The following is a 21,293-nucleotide window of genomic DNA, read 5'->3' as shown; positions in this document are numbered from 1 at the left end:
AGGGTCAGACATTCGGCCGACTGAGCCACCCAGGTACTCCTCAAAGACATTTTAAAATTTTAGAAGAAAATCTTGTAATTACACTTAGCATTTCATATTATAAATACCCTCTTGGTCATCAGCAGGCTTCACATTATTAAGACACATTGCAAGGTAGAGGCCTCTACCTGGAACCCAGAGGCTCTTTCCTACTACCTAAATGACAGAATCAGATGGCCAGAGGTGACTCGTTCTCAGGGGGCACCTCTGATTCTTCTCAGCCTAAGCCTCAAATGTTGGTATGTGCCAGAGTTCTGTGTTCACACCTCTCCCTTCTCACTCAATACAGTCTTCCTTGCTTTTTCCCATTAATTCCTTGACTTAACTGAGAGTTATCCATATGTATGATGGTTTCGACTCGAGCTTCAGATGACCTTACTTTTTTTAAAAATTTTTTTAAAGATTTTATTTATTTATTTGACAGACAGAGATCACAAGAAGGCAGAGAGGCAGGCAGAGAGAGAGGAGGAAGCAGGCTCCCCACTCAGCAGGGAACCCGATGCGGGGCTTGATCCCAGGACCTGAAGGCAGAGGCTTTAACCCACTGAGCCACCCAGGCGCCCCCAGATGACCTTTCTTTTAAGCTTTGAATTTGTATTTACAACTGTTTTTTGGGCATTTTCACTAGGATATCCTGATGGCCCCTCACTTATTTTATAACCACACTTATTTTATCTGCTTTCTCTCTCTCTAAATAAAAGAAGGCACCCCACATCTCCTTTGGTCTTAATCTAAGTTAAAAGTATTACCTACCTAGTCAACCAAATTAGAAACCTGGAGTCATCTTATATTTTTGCTTTCCCTCCTTCCGCTAATCTTGTTTGTTCCTCCTGCCTCCTAAAATCCCTCTCATGAAGAAATTTTATAACCCTGAGGACAGAAAGAAGACTCCACAAGTTTCCAGAAGGCAAAACAAAACAAAACAGGTCATGTACAAAAAGAATCTGGGACTGGAATGACTGGCTATGTCAATGGAAACAACAGAAACAAGATAATGGAGCACTGCCTTTGAATTTCTGAGGTTAAGCAATTTTCAAAGAAGGGTAAGGCTAAAGTAATGATAGTTAGTTTCAAAAAATAATGATTTCCAGACATTCATGGCTTCAAGTTGTTTACCTTTCATGTATTCTTCCTCAGTAAGCTACTGGATGGTATGTTCTACCAAAAGGAGAGAGTAAATAAAACATGGAAAACATGGAACTCAGGAAAAAGGGTATCCGTGCAGGAAAGGGGCAAAGGGGTTCTCACGACAATGATGAATAGTAGGTACATACTCATAATAATGTGATGTAAGAAAAATTATGATATGCTCATATTGGAATGACAGGGGATGGGAAATGTGTCTGAGTAGCTGGGCAAGAGAGCTAAGTTCTTCTCTTCTATGTAAGAAAGTCAAAGAAAAAATCCCACACACTGAAAGATCAAAAAACAGCTACCCAAACATTGCGTTTAGAAATCTGGAACTGAACATCAGAATAAACAGCCAAATGAGCTGAACACAGCTGTTTCTGGGGAGGGTCTCAGGAAATTGCTGTTTTTCACTGTAAGCCCTGTAGTAGTACTTTCAACTTTCAGTATTTCTGTATATGAAAACTCTGGTTAAAAAAAAAAAAAGAATTAGGGGCGCCTGGGTGGCTCAGTGGGTTAAAGCCTCTGCCTCTGAGGTTAAAGCCTCAGGTCATGATCCCAGGGTCCTGGGATCGAGCCCTACTTCAGGCTCTCTGCTCAGTAGGGAGCCTGCTTCCTCTTCTCTCTCTGCCTACTTGTGCTCTCTGTCTGTCAAATAAATAAATAGAATCTTAAAAAAAAAAAAAAGAATTAGGTATTCTGTTTAAGCATTACAGTGACTACTTTGTGTTATAATTCTGTAAGGAAAGATACTCAGAGAGAAAAGATTTAAAGATCTAATCTTCTTTTTTATTTCCCCAATATTTTTAATGAAAAGAGCATGTTGATTTCTTTACTAAATCATTTCTCCTCTCTTGCAGTTATATTATTCCATATCAGTATTCTAAAAGATGTTCTAAACAAACAACCATACTATAACCTAGTGAGAAATGGTTATGTCTCACCCAAGAGGGTTAAGATTTGTAACCCCATTCCATATAACATACTTGAGTTATAAGCTAATGGGTCGATAAAACATGCCAGGTCCTGTCCTAATGACTCTAAGCCTACATGAAACATTTTTCTGTGAGGAATATGGCTTAATTAACCACCTGCTGAACTCAGTTTGGAAGAAAGGTAACTTACGGTGAAAAATTTTCTCTCATGAAAAATAAATACAATTTTAAGGGTCAAAAAGCCACAGTGAAAATAGGACTTAATGGTAATTTTTGTTTAATTGTATTATTTGGAGACACACAGACATTAAAGGTTAAGTAGCCTATTCCCTCATTTTACAGAAAACTGCAGCCTAAAAAGATTCAGTGACTTGACTAGAACGACTCTGTACATTTTCAGATTTTGTAAAGTGATCCATGTCATTTAGCAATGGTTAAACAACTTCTAATATGTAGTATATACTCTCAAAGTAAAGTTGGGAATAGACTCAATCGATTAGGTGATTCAAGCCCCAAAAATGAATGCCTTAGATTACCTGGATATTTGGAAGAGAGTTTGTTTGTTTTTTTATCCTTTTCACTGTACATGTAGAAGTAATTCATTACAGAAAATAATTTCAACTCCAGAAAAAAATAAATTCTTTGTATATGCCAAAGACAATTACTATCAATAGCTTGGAGCAATTTTTTGCTTAATATACTATTCATTACATATTGTCTATTGTCACATCCATCAAATACACTGTACTATTATTTTTTTTTAAGATTTTATTTATTTATTTGACAGAGAGAAATCACAAGTAGATGGAGAGGCAGGCAGAGAGAGAGAGAGGGAAGCAGGCTCCCTGCTGAGCAGAGAGCCCGATGCGGGACTCGATCCCAGGACCCTGGGATCATGACCTGAGCTGAAGGCAGCGGCCCAACCCACTGAGCCACCCAGGCACCCTGTACTATTATTTTTTAATATGGACTTTACTTCAGTTATTAAGAGAAGGGAAGGAGATGGAAAAGAAGCAGAAACTCCCAGTTATATAAACAGAGGAGAAAAAAATTTGAATTTCTTATTCAAATTATAAAAGCTCATTAAAAGGAAATAAAGCAAAAAATACGACAAAATGGACACATTTTTGTTTAAACTATTAACAACTTTAAAATAGGGTGATGGCTTTGATATGGCTGTAAATTAAAGATGGTTCATGCTCACAAAAATTTTCAGGGGTAAAACATGCTTATGTTAGACTTTGAGAATTTATTTTTAGATGGCTCAAATAACTCATTTATAAGGAATTCGAAAGCCCTCAGTTTTACTTATTTATTTTATTTTTCATTTTTTAAAAAAGTAGGCTCAGAGCTCAATGTGTGGCCTGAACTCATGACCCCAAGATCAAGACCCCAGCAGAGAGGACGAGTTGGACGCTCACCCAACTGAACCATCCAGGTGTTCCATCCCTCAGTTTTAAATCTGTATAAAAAGCTTATGTTTCTATGTTCCATATTAAAAGATTTTGCAATAAATACATTGTTTGAAAAGTTCCTTAAAAAATTGCTGGTGGGACGAAAGAGGAAAGAAGGAAAGAAGGAGGCAGGGAGGTATGGAGAGAAGGAGGATAAAGCCAGGATCAAGGAATTTGCCTCAATCACTTTTTTGTCTTTTCTTCTTTTCCCTTTATGCAGCAGAAATAGGCAGGCCACTACTCAACCTCTACCATAAGACTGGCAGCTCTGAGAACTCCTTTTAAAATGTAGCATGTAATGAATACATTTCTGTTCATAAAGGAATAAGGAGGAGACATTTCCACATAAAAATCACTTTTTTTTAAAGTAAGCTCTATGCCCAATGTGGGGCTTGAACTCATGACCCTGACTGAGCCAGGCAGGTACCCTGAAACTCAATCATTTCAATTGTTAATTTTTATTAAATATTATTATTTTACTAAATATTATATTATTATTGTTTTATTAAAACATATTTATTATAAAAAATTTTTGTTTTGCTTTATTTAAGAAATCTCTATACTTCACATCAGGCTCGAACTCACGACCCTGAGATCAAGAGTCCCAGGCTCTTCCAACTGAGCCAGACAGTGCCCTCGCTTTTAAAATCATTATCTACTTTTACCATTGCATGAATGCAGGCATTAAATGAATGGGACATGTCTCCTCTAGTTAATATATACTGAGAAAGTATTTATTTATAAGCATAAAAGCCAAGAAAGTATTTATTTTTAAGAATAAAAACCAGGGGACGCCTGGATGGCTCAGTTGGTTAAGCAGCTGCCTTCGGCTCAGGTCATGATCCCAGCGTCCTGGGATCGAGTCCCACATTGGGCTCCTTGCTCAGCAGGGAGCCTGCTTCTCCCTCTGCCTCTGCCTGCCATTCTGTCTGCCTGTGCTTGCTCTCTCCCCCTCTCTCTCTGATAAATAAAATCTTTAAAAAAAAAAAAAAGAATAAAAACCAGGAGTTATCCTGGGAGACTCCTTTGAAGTCAATCGCCTCGGACATCACAAGATTTTTCACTTCATTCAAGATCTATTTTTATTATGAGAGCTTCTGAGTTCTTTTATTATTATTAATATGTGAGCTTCGTAAATCTTCAGAGATAAGTTCTTATTTTTCATGGCAGTGCCCTTTCCCAATTACTCCACATACTGGGGTATCAGAGTTATTGTTAAACAGATCATTAAAAATGACAGATCATGTCCTTATACCTGACTAGGTTAGTCCTACTATAAATGAGGTGCTCTGGGACATGCATACTCTCTTTTGGATCACCAGGGCCATATTACTGCACTGAAGCACAACAATTTACTAACTCTGGTCCAAATCTGAGTTGGTGATTAAAAACTGATGGAGTGTTTGGCACTACTAAGAGAGTGTTCTTAATACCTTGGTTCAGAACACCGCTTTTCCAGTTTGAAGTTAACCAGTTTAAATAAACATTTGTATTTATGCTCTATCTCCACTAGTATACTTCGGAGAAAAGGTTTTACTTAGATTAAACAAACACCAAGGGTGAGAAAAATGCATACTGAATCTATTTGTCTCCATTAAGAGAGAAATCACACTGCTTTTCTACTCAATTTTCAAATATAAAAGAACTTTCTGAAACAATTCTTAAGCACTGTCAGTCTTAATATCCTCAATGTTGAGAAATCAATGATTATTTTTGAATGGTAATATACAACACAAAGCACAGTGCTACTGAATTCATCTGAATCCCTTGCATTATTAATTTACGTAATTTCTTAGTCCTTGCCTTAATGAAATTGACTGGAATATGTCAGGAGAACATAGCTAAAGATATATCTCTTTTAGAAATGGAGCTTTGATCTTCTCAAGGTCACTAATACTGTTATGTGAAATAATAATTTTGGGTACATAAAATGTGTTCATAAAATATTACACATCTTGCAGAAACCTAACAGGACATACTCAAACAGGTAAAATCTGCTTTTACCTCAGCTCTGATTCACTCTGAAAGGTTTGTAGTCTACACTTTAAACACAGAGGCTGGTATCTCTTGCTATCAGATCATAAACACAATGTCTATATTATCAAAGAGTTCATCTATTCCAAACATCTCAATTGTCTGTTAAAGAAATACTGAGTTTCTTTATATTACGCTAAAATAATATTAGGTTTAGAGTTATATCTCAGAGTTCTAAAGTCAAAGCTCAAAATACCTTAAAGTTGGGATTTTTGAAAGGCAAAGGAAAAGGAAGGTGTAATGTGGCAAACAACTTGTTGTTGTCTTTTTGTACCACCCTTCTTACATTAAAAGAGGAATTCATGCCAAGATAGGTATGAAAAAAAAAAGCAAGATTTTGAAACAGTTTTTTATACTAATTAAAGGTATTTTGGAACTATTTTATACTAATTAAAGGTATTTTGGAAATGGTCCCTTGCAGTCTTCAAAAGGATTAGCAGCAATATTTTATGCTGGGTAAAAAAAGAATACTGCTTCTCTTCTTAAACATCTAATGTAGAAGGTGGGTGATTACTAAATTTATTTTCATGTAAGTGTGAAAAATTCTTGATCATGTTCCAAATCTTTTGTAATGACACAAGAGAGAACAGTACCAGCGATGAATTTTGGACTATACTACATCAACCACATAATGCACTATCTTGTCTAGAAGAGTAACTTATTTTTTAACTTACTGCTTCTAATCTTTTTTTTTTCACTTTAAATAAGAAGTAAGAAAGCAATTAAAGAATTTTATATCATATGAAATATCCTACAGATTTTTGTTTTGTTTTTACAGAATCAGCTTTTATCTTTGGGCTTTCCATATCAAATTCAAATATATCATGATGAAGTAACCTCTATCCAAATATGATAAATAGATAACCAATAAAGCAAGTTATATTATAAAAAACTTTTATTAAGCTGAGATCTCTTTAAAAAGTATAAACTTATAGTCTAAAAATAGATCCTTGATTCAGTCACTGAACATTCTCCAATTTACTTCCAACATAAAGTGGTGGAAGAGATTTGAAATTGGAGGTCTATGCATTGATCCATTACCTTAACTCTGGCTGGCTGAGAAGTCTGCCACTGTCTGGCCAACATCAAGGAATATCTGTTATATGCAAGGATGTTGTCCAAGGGTCAAGTCACAGATTTTTACTCTTGAGTTTCTTGGGATGACACTGGACTTGGGGTACCTACTTTTCTGTGTTATGTGGCTATAAGCAGTAAGAATTTTTTCTTTGACAAATAAGAAAATGCTATTAGAATTTTTTTTAAGAAAAAAAAAAACATAGAAGAAATAGGTGCCTTCCCAAGTCCTGAATTGTAATGTATTTTAGAATAAGCCATTCAAATTGTCAACAATTCCAGATTGTTGCTTACTCTACACGATCAGTATCTTTTCAGGGAATGCATTCCTTATATCTGGCAGGTAGGAAATATTAGGGTTTGAGATAAGCAATATATTTTCCTGTAATCAAAATTGTCCCCCTGCGATTGCTTCTTTCAAAGCAGCGATATACTATGATGGAAAAATGTCATTCATTTTCCAAAACTGTATTTACAAGCAACTTTTCAGGAACATAGCTTTTCTGCTAAGGCAGGAACATCTATATTTACAACACAGATCTGAAACACCTACATGTTTTTCTGTATAACAGAGCATGTTTCTCTTGGCCCAAACCATGTTTTATCTTCACATTTGAGCAGGAATTTTTAAACAGGTCACTCTTGGTTATTTTAGCCAGAAGAACATTGAGCCATTAGTTTTGTTTTAGGGAAAACAGTGATGTGTAACCGCATAAAATATCATGCTACACTTTCTACTTCTGCACATGCACACAAAGTTACCATCTGAAGTCTTCTTTAATTCAGTTTTCAGTTTTTCCTGCTCTTCTACTAGTTTTTTATTTTCGGCTTCCAAAATGTGTTCCTCTTCCTTGGCATTGCTTTTCAAGAGCTATCCGAAAAGAGAGTTATAGAAAGAAGTAAGCTTAGACCGCAATAACCACATACTATTTCAGGAAGTAGGCTGAATAACATATTTAAGATTATTGGTCTTTATTTGATTCTTTATCTTTTCAGTATTCTATAATTTTCTACAATGTACTTTTGCTGGTAGAAACTTGATATTTGGCAAACAAAAAGATTTCTTCTTAGTAAGGCTGAAATCTCTGAAATGAAAATTAAGAGTTTCTGGTTGGGCTATAATTAAAATTATGTTTTCAAAAAGTATGTAGGTAAGTAATGTGAATGTCTCCTCCTCCATTAAAGGTGTGATGTAAATCTAAGGAAAAAAACAGTTGTGAGGATGGTATTAATTGGTAAACCATTATGTTCCAATTGCAGAGCTGTCTACTCAGACTATTTTTATGCAGACCAATCTGTAAAAAAGGAATATAAGTCAGGGTGGGGAATGGATAAGTGTATAATGATAGGGCTATCTCCATGTTTGGAATATTCTACCTAATTCTGAATAGTCATTGAATAGTCCCCAAATTAATCTTATTCAGCTAATCTTTCACAATATTTTTTATATTCTGAAATCTATGTGGGTTTTTTTGGGTTGCTGTTGTTAAAGAGTTTATTTATTTTAGACAGAAGAAAAACAATCATAGAGGGAGAGGGATCACAGAGGCAGAGAGAGAAGCAGATTCGATGCTGAGTGGACAGCTGGATGTGGAACTCAATCCCAGGACCGTGAGAACATGACCAGAGCCAAAGGCAGATTCTTAACTGACTGAGCTCCTCTAGGTGCCCCTCAGTGTGGGCTTTTAAAATGTTTTTTGTATGTTGGTAGATTATCTTCTTTTTTTTTTTTTTTAAGACTTTATTTTCCAGAGAGAGAGAGAGAGAGAGTGCGAGAGCACAAGCAGTAAGAATGGCAGGCAGAGGGAGAAGCAGGCTCCCTGCTGAGCAAGGAGCCTAACACAGGACTTGACCGCAGGACCCTGGGATCATGACCCGAGCCAAAGGCAGACACTTAACTGACTGAGCCACCCAGGTGTCCCTGTAGATCATCTTTTCTGGGCAAAAAAAATTAAGATCAGAATAGTAAAATATTTGACTAAAATAAAAATACCATGAAGTAAAAATTTCATAATCTGTAGGCCTAAAAGGAAACTATCATTGTTAACAGAATTAAGAAACTTACTTATCTTAGAGAAGTTTTAAGATATTTAAGTAACCACAAAAGACAAATTAAACTAATGTTTGAAAAAAAGTATGTATACACTGACATGGGTTATTTGAGTAAATAAAGTGGAAGCAACTTGATATTGACGGTTTCTATAGTCAAATAAAAAACACAGCTCAGGACAATTTTGAACAAAGTGACAGAAAAGAATTTCTACTGCTGGGTGATTCCTTTTCTAATGTAAGTGGTATATCCAATAAACAAAACTCACAAAGTTCTACTGAGCATGGGCTACATGTAAATATATTACAATTTTTATAACTTGGTGATATAAGGGAAAAAATGTAAGAGAAATATGGTCTCTGCTCTCATGTATCTCTAGTGGAAAGGGGGACACAAGAGCATAAAAACTGTAATATAAGATCAAATACAGTTCTATCTTCTATCTTGTTATAATACAGTTTAGGCAGCTTAGAAGGAGTAATTAAAGCTCTCATGAATATATGACCACAAAGAATTTTTTTAGGAGACAAACACTAAAATACATCCTTAAGCTTAAGGAGCCTCTTATCTTCAAAATTTACAAAAAGAGCAGAAAGAAACAAGTTTTTTTTTCCCCATTAACTCTATAAATTTGTTGCCCACCTCAAGTTCAAAATAATCCAGCTGTTACTTCACTGAATTCAGTTCACACAGTCTCCAGTGATTACCCAAATTGGAAGAGAACCTCTGAGTTGCAGGAATGTTTATACTGACTGCTTGAATTATTATGCCATTGACTTGGAAAAGTTGGATTTGTGTTGGGTCTTGTAAATAACCTTTCATTATTGCACCTGCAAACTTGTCCAGATTTATTATGTGTGACTTGATGCTGGAGAAAGACCAAGAGCCCTGGAACTGAAATTCAATAGCTAGCTACTAGTTACAATAATGCATATGTTCCCTGTTCCACCCACCTTATACCATAGTGGCGAATGGCCGGGAAAAAAACAAAACAAAACTGGTAAGAAGTAAAGCTCCATCACTGTTGTTATTTTAAAGCACTTGAATTAAAAGTTGATTGGTCCTCCATAATTATTTCATTAATTGAGTATCCAAACAGACAGGGGTCTCAGGCAGCATCTACAAGTCATTTTGTAAGATAGCATACAAAGGGCACCAAAAAATGTGGTTAAGAGTATGGATTCTAGAGCCAGGCTGCTTGAATTCAAATCTTAGTTCTGCCATTAATTAGTTGAATGGTTCTGTGCAAGTCACTTAACCTTCCTGTGCTTCCATTTCCTCATATATAAAAACAGATAATAACAGTACCAACCTCATGGGATTGTTGCAAGAATTAAGTTAATACCTTACTGTGAAGGATTTGAAGCAATACCTGGCATAGTGTTAGCTATTATTTATAACCTTGGACCTGAGAACATATGAGGTGACTTGCCCTAGATCACAATGCTAATCACTTTTATTAGAGTTAGGACTAAGTTTCTTGGATCTCACAATAAAAGTGCTTTCCATTAGGTAAGGTGTCTCTGACAGAGAATAAAGAGTTGTTTCCATAGCTAATATTTCAAAATCTATATGAAATATCTCAAAACAGAAGTGATCTTTGATATTCTGACCTCTGGCTTTTCTTGGTCAGTCAGTACACTTGTGGGCACTGACAGTATTAATGTGTAGCTCATGATCTTTCTCTTTACTGTGTGCTAGCTTTAGCATGGCATATCTATGGGTCTCTGATGATCTGGGGCCAATGACTGGGACCTTCCAGTCAATATAGGAAGCAGAGAACCCAGGACAGCATGGAATCAAAGGGGAAGAATAAAACAAACATTAAAAAAAAAAGAGAGAGAGAGAGAGAAATTGTGGAGGAATCAAAGAATCAGTAGTCATGAAATAAATTTCCTTGCAAGGGTAACTTGTGAAAACAATACTAAAAGAAAAAAAGTGCCAAAATTGTTCTGAGGAAGGTGTTTTTTTTGAAGGACAAGATGAATTTAGATATGTTAATTATGGTATATTTGAAAAAAATAATAGTACCAGAAGTTTACAAAAATACTTTCCATTTTCTTAAAGCTGATGAGTAAAAGGAAAACAACTAAAGAATAAGAGGAAAAATCTGTGTTCCTTTAGTAATTAGAACTCATTACTCTAACATGATAGGCATAATTTTAAATCAAGATAGGTACACAATAAGTTTACAAATACAAGGTTGGGTTCTTTTGAGTTTAGCCATCATGTATTAATCAAAGCTTTAAGGGTTTTGTTTTTACTTTCACCATTTTGAAGTAAGATGAAAGGACAGAAAATGAAACAAGTAATATTGAGGTACAAAATGAAGCTGATTTTGCCTTTTTTTTTTTTTGCAAAAAAGCAGAAATGACTTTTGAACACAGAAATACCAGGAGCTATATTTACTACAAAAGGAAATTTATACGGCATCTATAGATCAATGCCTCAAAACAAAACAAAACGAAGTAAAAAATAGAGTGGTTCTTTATTTTACAATGCCTCAAACATTTTTGAATGCTGTTTTATATGAAAAAAGGTACTTCTTTACTTTTTTGCTGTACTGCGAAATAAGGAAGACATCATTATAAATAAAACACGGGTTCTGAATAGATGACCATTATACCATAGCATCAAACACAATTTTTTGTGCAATGAGGTTTGCCTTATTTAATAGGTTTCTGGAAAGACTTCTATTATATTATGTATTGGATAATTAATTTCTATAAGAGGCTAGGCTCTAAGACTAAGGTATTTTAATTCTCTATTAAACTCAATACTTTTTATATAAATATAATGTAGAATAATACATAATTTATATTTGCATTTCATTAATTTATAATAGGAAAATCATTTTATTGTACTATTTTAGGAATGTTTTTAAGAAAATGTATTTCACTTCTGAATGGTTCCACTGATACTTTGTTTTAAGAAGTAGAATTAGCAAAACTTATGGGGCTTAATATGAACACCAAATACTCAAGCTCTGACATCTTATCCCTAAATTTTACACTTAAGAAGAAAATAAAATAATTCTGTGGCTATCATTTTCACACTTGTTCTTTTTATTTAATAGAGAAAACATCAGTTCCTAATACTCACTATGCCTGATTGGCAGGGGAATTTTAGCATAGGGTTCTCAAGGAAGGACTATCAGCAACACAGCCAAATTAAAGACTTTAAATATAATGTGGGGTCATCAGTCTAGCATTAACTACTTTCTACTGCTCCCTACATAAACATTTAAAAGAAAACAAAAAAATTTAAAAATCAGGCTTAAAAATTATTTAAAAAATAATTTAACTGAAAAGAAAATGGAAACATAGAGCCTTAAAAGGTTTGCTTTAGTTATAAAGTAAAATTAATGGTAATGAAGGAATTAAAATCCATATTCCCAGAATACTGTTTTTTCTTTTAATCATAGGAAATAGGTTCAATGGCATTCTACTACTGAAGGAAACTGAGAACAAACAAATCTAAAGGAGAGTAAGACACTCTGAAACAATCATTTCATAGAACAATATTGTTACTTATGGTTACTTTTTGCTTACAAATTATAAAAGTACTCTTTTTGATACTGAAAAATAATACACCTTGGGAAAACTAACAACATTGACACACATTTTTAAAAAGCAAATTTAAATACCCGTTTTAGTCTTTCATTCTCTTCCATGAATTTTTTGGCAGCCTCATTAGTATTTTCTGCTTGAGTTTTAAGTACTCCTTTGTTTGACAGTTCTTTCGCCAGCTGAGTAATAAGGATAACCAGACGTCTCAACACTCTAAACGAACAAAAGCATTGGAGTACTGTATAAGTAACTAATCATTAGAAGCTCAGATTTAAGATAAACAGTCACTGTCAAATGATTCCCTTTTAGGAATGGGTAAAGTGGAGGGAGATAATGTTTAGGGAGGACATGTATACATATATTCTTCCTTTTTTTTCTTTTCTTTCCTTTTATTTCTTTCATTCTTCCTTTTTCTCTCTTTTTTTTTTTTTTTTTTTTAAGTCTTTCTGTCAAAACAAGCCTGTATCTCGTTCCTTTGGAATCTTTGTTATAAGACTAGCACTTGGAAGATAGGTTCAGCAGTACTTGTTAATTTAACCATCCTTTTCCTACAGGTGTCTGGCCAGGAGGAGAAGAAACAATTTGAGACAGTGTGGCAGGACCACTAAGAGAGGTCATTTTGTTCATTTTATTTTTTCCCCCTTACCACTTTAATATTTGCTATTTAAAGAGCATTGTATGAGGCTGGCCAAGCCTAAAAACTGCTCATTCACATCAGTTTATGGGTAACTTCCATTGTTAGCAATTAGTATCTTCAAATATTCATTCAACAGGTATTTCCTTGGCTAAGTGTTCGGAATTGCTAAGTGTTAAGCACCTGCTGGGTACTGGAGACACAGCAGGAAGTGAGACAAAGTCCTTCAAGGAGCTTAGGTTCTAGTTGGAGAAGAAAGAGTTAAAACAGTATTTAATTGCAAAAATGAGTGATACTCAGAAAAATATACATATACAGATACATTCCATGGAAGCATGCTTTGGAGGGAGTGAGGGTCACAAACAAATTCTCCTTGAAAGGGTCTGAAGGATGAATAGAAAGGTAGCCAGGGAAAGAGGGGAATGCTCTGGCAGAGGTTAAAGCGGGTGTGAAGATCCTGAAGTAGGAAGGAGTCAGGTAAACAATAGCGAGTCAATAAATATTTGCTGCAAGAATGAATGCGTGAACAGTTGAAGCTCAGGGTGGGTGGAATGTGGTGTGAATGTCCGAGAACAGTGAGCGACAAGGCTCCAGAGACAAGCAGGGGCCAGATCATGCAAGGCCTTATGGACCCAGCAAGCCATAATGACTATTATTTGGGTATTTCATTCTGCATCCTTTTGTGAAGATGTTAGTATACTAAACAGTACAGAAAAAACAAAACAAAACAAAAAAAACCGTATGGTATAGGTAGGAAAAATGAGGAAGGGAAACACAAATCATGTTTTAAAATTGTGCTTTTTAAAAACTTACAGCCAAAAAAATAATGAGAATCCAGAAATGTAAAGATTTCTTTGAGACCTAAAAAGTTTCATCTGTGCATGTTCATAGGCTCCAGGTCTGGTGGTTAAGCCTTTCTCAATGGCAGGTGATGAGGAATATTTCCTTACTTCTCTCACAGCATCTATTAGAGAAAAAGAGAAAACATTACTTTAGGCTTTTAATAATATAAAATTATTATTAAAATGGCCTTTTAAATAATAGACTTTTGGTATGGGCCCTCTTTTTGTCTTTTCCCCTACTATCCCTGGGAGGGCACCATACTCAAAAGAGATGCTCTGTAAATGGATGTTAGTGGGAATTTTGACTAGAAGAGGATTTTTTAAAAACTCTTTATCTAGGACTTATTATCACTGTACTATCTGTAATCTCTAGCTACACTGCAAACTGTTATCTTTCACTCTTTCAATCCCTAATAGGTTGAGTAAAATCCAACCTACTACAGTAGCATATAGGTCACCTCCCATTCCAATCAATTCTAAGAGGTTATCTATTTTCCTGACTCTACTAGCATTTTATTGTATTATTCCTTCAATACTATCAAATTGTTATGGTAATTATTAAAATAATATTAAGTTATTTAAGGTAATAATATTAAAGTAACATTATTATTAAAATGCTATTAATAATTCATACTAGTAATACTAATATAACTTTACTGAGATTTTAGAAATATTGCGTTACACTGAGATTTCCACTGGCATACGTTTAAATGGAATTTGACCTATGGGGGCATATGCTCCTCCAATGGGCACACGGATGGCATCTGCTACTGGAAACATTCAGAGAGCTGCACTTCTGATGCATTCAGTTCTATTAAGTCTCAGAGGTATAGGGGATCTATTTCTTTCTAATGGAAAACAGATTTCAGCTTATTCATATCTCTATTTAGTGCATTCTTAAGTCATTGGATCTTGTAGGTCCTAGGTAACTTATCTGCTCCTTATGTGTCTCAAAAACCAGGGGGACAAACAAGTCAGACTGCTTCTTTCATGGCCATCAGCACACTTAGAAAAGAGTTACTGCTACAGGAAAGAGATTCCAGTTAGAAACTGAGGCCAGTTAAACTATTATTTTAGTTTTTAAAGAATTTTATTTATTTACTTGAGAGAGCGAGCACATAAGAGAGAGCACAAAAGGGGGAAGGGGCAGAGGGAAAGGGAGAAGCAGACTCCCCACTGAGCAAGGAGCCCAACATGAGACTCAAGCTCAGGACCCTGAGATCATGAGCTGAGCTGAAGGCAGATGCCCAACTGACTGAGCCACCGAGCTGTCCCTATTTAATTATCTTTAAAGCAGCTTTGTTGAGTTAGAACTCATGTATCTTAAAGCTTATCCCTTTAAAGCATATAATTCAGTGGTTTTGAGTATATTCACAAAGTTGCATGAACACCACCACTGATTTTTGAATATTTTCATCAACCCCCTCAAAACCCCATTCCCATTCTGCCCCTCCCGTATCTCTTAGCAACTGCCAATCTACTTTCTTTCTCCATGGATTTGCCTATTCTGGACATCCAATACAAAAGCAATCATTAACTTGTGTATTTTGTGCATCTGGCTTCCTTCACTTTGCATGTTTTCAAAGTTCATCTGCGTTGTACCACATAGCAGTATGCCATTATTTTTTATGGCTGAATAACATTCCATTGTGCAGGTATACTGCATTTGGTTTATCCATTCGTCACTTGAAGACATTTGGACTGTTTCCCCTTTTTGGCTATTATGACTAATGCTGCTGTGAACATTTTTTTCTCTGTGGTATATGTTACCAGTCTTATATTTGGTTTAATTTTTTTTTTTTTTTTGCAATTAGAGAGTTTGCTTTTATCTAGCTTCATAAATTCTGGAACAGTTTAAGCAATGAGTAATGCCTATTTTTTCAAAGTGGTAGAATTTCTTGCAAAGCTATCTGGTTTTATTCTTTTCTGATGGGAGTAGCTTTCTTTTTTTTTAAATAACTTTCTGTAATTCTGTGGAAAACTGGTCTGTTTAAATTTTCTGTATCTACTAGAATTCATCTGATAAAGTTATATTTCTCTATAAAATTATTCATTTCATGTAGGTATTCACATTTATTTGCATAGAGATATATCAAAGTCTTTTTAAAAAAAAGATTTTATTTACTTATTTGAGAGAGATAAAGCACGTGCATGAGGAGGTGGAAGAGCAGAGGGAAAAGCAGACTTCACACTGAGCCTGTAGCCCCATGGCAGACATGGGGCTTGAACCCAGGACTCTGAGATCATGACTTGAGTTGAAGTAAAGCTTAACTGACTGAGCCTCCCAGGTACCCAGTCTTTTAAATTATCTTTAAAAATTTTTCTTGAACTTAATGTCTATTTTCTCTTTTACATTTCTCAGATTGTCATGATAATATAGTAAAAGCATACCAACCACTATGAAACAACTAAAAAAAGAAACCCCAAACACAATAGTATTTATGAGTTATTCTAAACAGGCAAGCTAAACTACATAGAAATATGAAGGATCCTTACACTTGTTATTCAGCTTCTTTGGCTTTTAAATAAAAATAATATTCCTGGATCCATTATGCAGAAATGCTGAAGATTAAACAATAACATCAAAGAAGTTTATTGGGGCACCTGGGTGGCTCAGTGGGTTAAAGCCTCTGCCTTCGGCTCAGGTCATGATCTCAGGGTCCTGGGATTGAGCCCCATGTTGGGCTCTCTGCTCAGCGGGGAGCCTGCTTTCTTTCCTCTCTCTCTGACTGCCTCTCTGCCTACCTGTGCTCTCTGTCAAATGAATAAATAAAATATATATATATATATATATATATAAAAGAAGTTTATAAAGATAAATGGATATACAAATGGATATACAAACCCAACTAGGGAATAAAATCACCTGTTTGAAAGCAAGAAAACTATGTCTGAAAAATGAAAAATGATACAGGGGCAACCAACCATGCATGCGGGGTATGATATGTGGTCAATTTTCTAGAAACAACATAGGGACAGCTTTTTTTTTCTTTTTTCTTTTGGATCACTCGTGGAATCTTTCAAATTCTTGGGATGCGTTTCTGCTGATACTAAACATATTCCTGGGTTTCCTGCTTCTTTCTGCCTATTCCTACCCCTTAAAACACACATACACACACACTTTCAGTTAGTCCTGGCTCCAGAAACACAATCACCTTGTAATGATTATGTTATTAGAGAAAAAACCAACATGAAAAATGAAATAAATTTCAAAGTAAAATAAAAATGAAACTTGAGTAATCTACTGGTTTTCCACAATTTACACCATTGTCATTCTGGTGCACAAGAACACTGGATTGTGTATTTTACCTTCACTACTGCATTTAAACCTTTGAATACCTCAGTGGAGGAGATGTGATTACCCTATTCTGAGATGGAAACACTGAGGCTTAAAGCATAGATCCCTATCTGGCTGCCTTTACCATCCAAGGTCAAAGGTCCTGTATTAATCATCCATGATGTTGCTATTGTCTGAGAATTAATTACTCACTCTGCCCATGGATGTAGGTTCTAGCTAGAGGTCATGGTTCTGCTTTGTGACTCCTACCCCTGTCCATAGCTTACCAAACAAAGGTTGGATACCTAGTACTAGCTGGCTCATTTATTTTCCTTATAATTGGAATTGATATTCAGAAATGGCTACTAATCCTTGTATATGGCCAGAGTGATGACATTTTTCAGCGATATGGTGCCCATAGCTATATGGGATAAGGATGAATTCAAGACCCATGGAGTAATGCAGGGACGTGAAAAGGACACTTCAGTTTCTAGGACAAGTCTCTTCCCGGAATTTGGCTTTCTTCCTGCCCTGAGCTGCTCTAAAACAACTCTGTATTTTATTATTAGTTCCCCTTTCTTGCTCAAGTGAGCTCCAGTTGGTTTCTGAGATATGTAACCAAAAAACCCTTGTACTCCGGCTTTCCTTCTTTTTATGGATATGTGGTAGTTTTCAGTCAAACTTCTTATGATAATTTTAGAGTTAAAAGAACACAGTACTACAGGCACACCTGGCTAGCTCTGTCAGGAGAGTATGCAAATCTTCACTAGGGTCATGAGTCAGAGCCCCACATTGTGTGTAGAGACAACTCAAAAAAAAAAATTGTAATACTAGAGTCAGAAGGAGCTGCAGAAGTGATCGCCTTTTCTCTCTTTGCGTGCAAATGGATAAACCAAGATCAGAGAGATGAAATGCCATTCCAAAAGGCATTTTAGTTAGCTGGTGGCAGAGTTGGGACCCATTTTTCTTATTGTCCTTTAGTTGTTTAATGTTATTTCTTACAAAGCTGGAGATTTACTTGATAACAAGAGCGTACCCTGGGACAAATACTGACATTTTGAAATGAGGCATGAACCCATTCACACATCCTGACACAATCGCCTACTCATACCTCCTCGTACCAGTTGTTCCCAGTTTTATAAGAAGAAATTCATTTCAGAGGCTGGTTGTATGGAACATAGGAAACATTTGCTCATAAAACGGTGGTAGACGTGGTGGTTATCCCAGGATGAGTCCTGTATAACCTACTTTACATCAATAGCAACATCAACCTAATTGAAAACCCCATGAATTCATTAATTAAAAAAAGCTCTAGAAAAAAAAAAAAAGCTCTAGAGTTAAGCCTAATCAAAAGAGGAATCCAGTACTTACCTAGAAACAGAACAATCAATAGGACTATAATAGTAAGGAAAGCCTTGTTCCAGAAAGTTGCAATTTTACCCCAGACAGTAAATGAAAAAATCTTCTGCCATCTGTAAAGCAATACAATTACTCTAGGCATTAAAAAAATCAAAAGATTTTGAAATGCTTTGCAAATATTCAATTAACATTTTGGTAACTGCATAGAAAATGAAAAGAATTACAGAAATTTAATTTTTTATGTCATATCAGAGAAATAGCAATTTTCTGAGATGACATAAGTTGTCTCATGAAATAAAGAACAACTCTTTCAAGCTGAATGATAATCTGACATTATTTTCTGTCTTGGTTTAAACATTTTACAGCAAAAAATAACTTTTAAAGTAAAGATACATGAATTCTTACAGTAACGTGTTATATCGCTGATAGAAGTTATCACTTTATATCTTTTTGCTAATCTGGGTAATAACTCAGAAATAACAAAGACCTATTAGTGTAATAATCACCAACATTTCAGGAAAGGGAGTCCAACTCTGCACTATATATTTTTACATAATACATTTCTAACATCTACTCCAAGTAAAAGAATTTTTCTATTTTTACAACAAAGGAATTAAAAAATCACTGAGACATTACATATATGAGTTACAAAAATCTTAAATAGGTTTACAAATTTTTATGTATGTATATACTCATCTAATTATTACCTAGATCAAGATGTGAACACAGAGGAAACGAAATGGGGAAAAAAAAAGTCTAGAAGGTTTAAACAGCACAAGCAAAGACACAGAGGTAAAATGGATTACAAATGACAAAGAATGACAAAGCAATCCACTACACAACTGGAAAGGTAACAAATTTTGTACAAGGGCATTTTATTTTATTTATTTATTGTTTAGAGAGAGAGAGTGTGAACACACATGTGTGTGAGCAGGAGGAGGTGAAGAGGGCAAAGCAGGTTCCAAACCCAGTGTGGAGCCCAATGTGGGGTTCAATCTAAAGACTGAAAGAGTCTGAGATCCTGACCTAGCTGAAATCCAGAGTCGGACACTTAACTGACTGAGTGGCCCAGGTGTCCCAGTACAAGGGCATTTTATTTTATGTATTTTATTATTTATTTATTTACATACTTACTTATTTTTTACGAGGGCATTTTATTTTATTTTAAAGATTTATTTATTTATTTGACACAGAGATCACAAGTAGGCAGAGAGAGAGGAAGGGAAGCAGGCTCCCCGCTGGGCAGAGAGTCCAACATGGGGCTCAATCCCAGGACACTAGGATCATGACCTGAGTCAAAAGCAGAGGCTTTAACCCACTGAGCCACCCAGGTACCCCTACAAGGGCATTTTAAATGAATAACAGATTTGAGGAGACATAAAAGTAATAAACACCTAATAAAACTTCAAATACAACTTTAAAATGTTTTAAGGCTACAACAAATTATTAACTAGTAAGTTTGGAAAACAGCCCTAAGTAACAACTTGAAGTTGATGAGGAGAGGGAGACTGATACAGAATGCCTCTATGTTTCCAAGTTCAGAGATGCTATTCAAATTTTTCATTATAAAAATTTTTATATTTCTAGTAAGAGAACATAACTGGCAATGCCTTCATCTATGTCCCAATGCAAATTCACATTTTAAGGGCCAGTATAAAAGGAAACACAAAAAAGACTTCCTACAGAAAAGAACTAGCAGTTTCTAGTTATACTCAATTCAAGGAGGAAATGATAATAGCTGTTATATATTCAGTCATTACAATACTATGGTTCTAAGCACTTTTACAAATTTTAGCTCATTTAATTACCACAACCACTATATGAGGTTGGTACTAATATTAACTGTATTTTATAGAAGAGGAAACCAGCCAGAGATGGTAAATAATTTGCCCACCGTCATACAATAACATGCAAAGTTGGGACATAAACCCAGGCAGCCAGACTTGTAACTATGTGTCTTTAACCAATGGGTTATGTGAGTAATAGTCAAATTAAATAACCATTGAAGTCTTTTCTTTGACAATATGGTGATACGTATATAAAAGATTAAAAGTATATATACGAGTAGTATACTTGGAGTATAATTTCCTTACATACAATAAGGACAAATTATAACTGAATTGTTTTCATTTCTGTATATACATAAACATATACATTATTTATATAGATACATATACACACACATTTTCTTATGTATATTTGTACATGAGCCTATATATAATTTGTGTATTTACATACATATCTATCAAAGAGCTACTTGTATAGGAAAAAAATTATATTTGGCAGGAAGAAAAAGATCCATAATCTATGGACCATTTTCATGCAGAAAATATTGACTATACACACACACACACACACACGTGTGTGTGTGTGTGTATGTTTGCAAATTCTTAGGCCTTATTTATAAATCAGATGTTTATAAATAAGATCTTTCCTTTTCTCGAATATAGGACTCTCTTGTTGGAACTACTACCAAAACGCTAACAGGGCATTACAGAGATTTGAAACAAATGAACAGGATAAGCAGCAGCGCAGAAAAAAGCACAAGGCTGAAAGCCAGATTCTTGTCTGGAGTCTGCCATGGATCAGCAAGATGACCTTAGACTACTCAGACGATTGAATGAGTGGGTTGGAAAAAAATGATGTCTAATGCTCCTTCTTACCACATGATTCAATTTTTTTTCTTTAGTAAGGAAGAAAGAAGTGATGGCATAGCTGATAGACAAGAACAGAAGTGAGTAGCAATGCAGGTAGGTAAGAAGCAAGTTAAGAAGTGTAAAAACCACATGGCCCCTGAGCCAAAGTAAAAACTTTCATAAATCTTTTCCGGTCATGCGATCTCACTGAATTTATCTCTATGATCTCATTTATGAAAGATTTTCTTTTATGTCATGAGCA

At 35.1% G+C, this 21,293-nt stretch overlaps 1 protein-coding gene and 1 non-coding gene across 3 annotated transcripts in view; both read right to left on the bottom strand.

The window, feature by feature from the left end:
- BCAP29 (B cell receptor associated protein 29) overlaps positions 1 to 21,293 on the bottom strand; it is a 49,016-nt gene that overhangs the window by 26,122 nt on the left and 1,601 nt on the right. For both annotated transcript variants that reach the window (XM_059397038.1, XM_059397039.1), the window contains exons 3-6: positions 18,408 to 18,508; positions 13,731 to 13,881; positions 12,361 to 12,496; positions 7,427 to 7,535 (exon numbers count right to left, since the gene is read on the bottom strand). In XM_059397038.1, the coding sequence (XP_059253021.1) occupies positions 7,427 to 7,535; positions 12,361 to 12,496; positions 13,731 to 13,881; positions 18,408 to 18,508 (497 nt within the window). The remainder of the gene's footprint in view (positions 1 to 7,426; positions 7,536 to 12,360; positions 12,497 to 13,730; positions 13,882 to 18,407; positions 18,509 to 21,293) is intronic.
- On the bottom strand, positions 3,769 to 3,907 carry LOC132017096 (small nucleolar RNA U109). Its single transcript, XR_009404169.1, has one exon. It is a non-coding gene; the product is annotated as a small nucleolar RNA U109 (small nucleolar RNA).

Source organism: Mustela nigripes, chromosome 4, assembly GCF_022355385.1.
Source record: "Mustela nigripes isolate SB6536 chromosome 4, MUSNIG.SB6536, whole genome shotgun sequence".
In the NCBI taxonomy this organism is placed as follows: domain Eukaryota; kingdom Metazoa; phylum Chordata; class Mammalia; order Carnivora; family Mustelidae; genus Mustela; species Mustela nigripes.
Note: the sequence above shows the minus strand (reverse complement) of the source record. Positions and strands in the feature narration are given on the sequence as shown.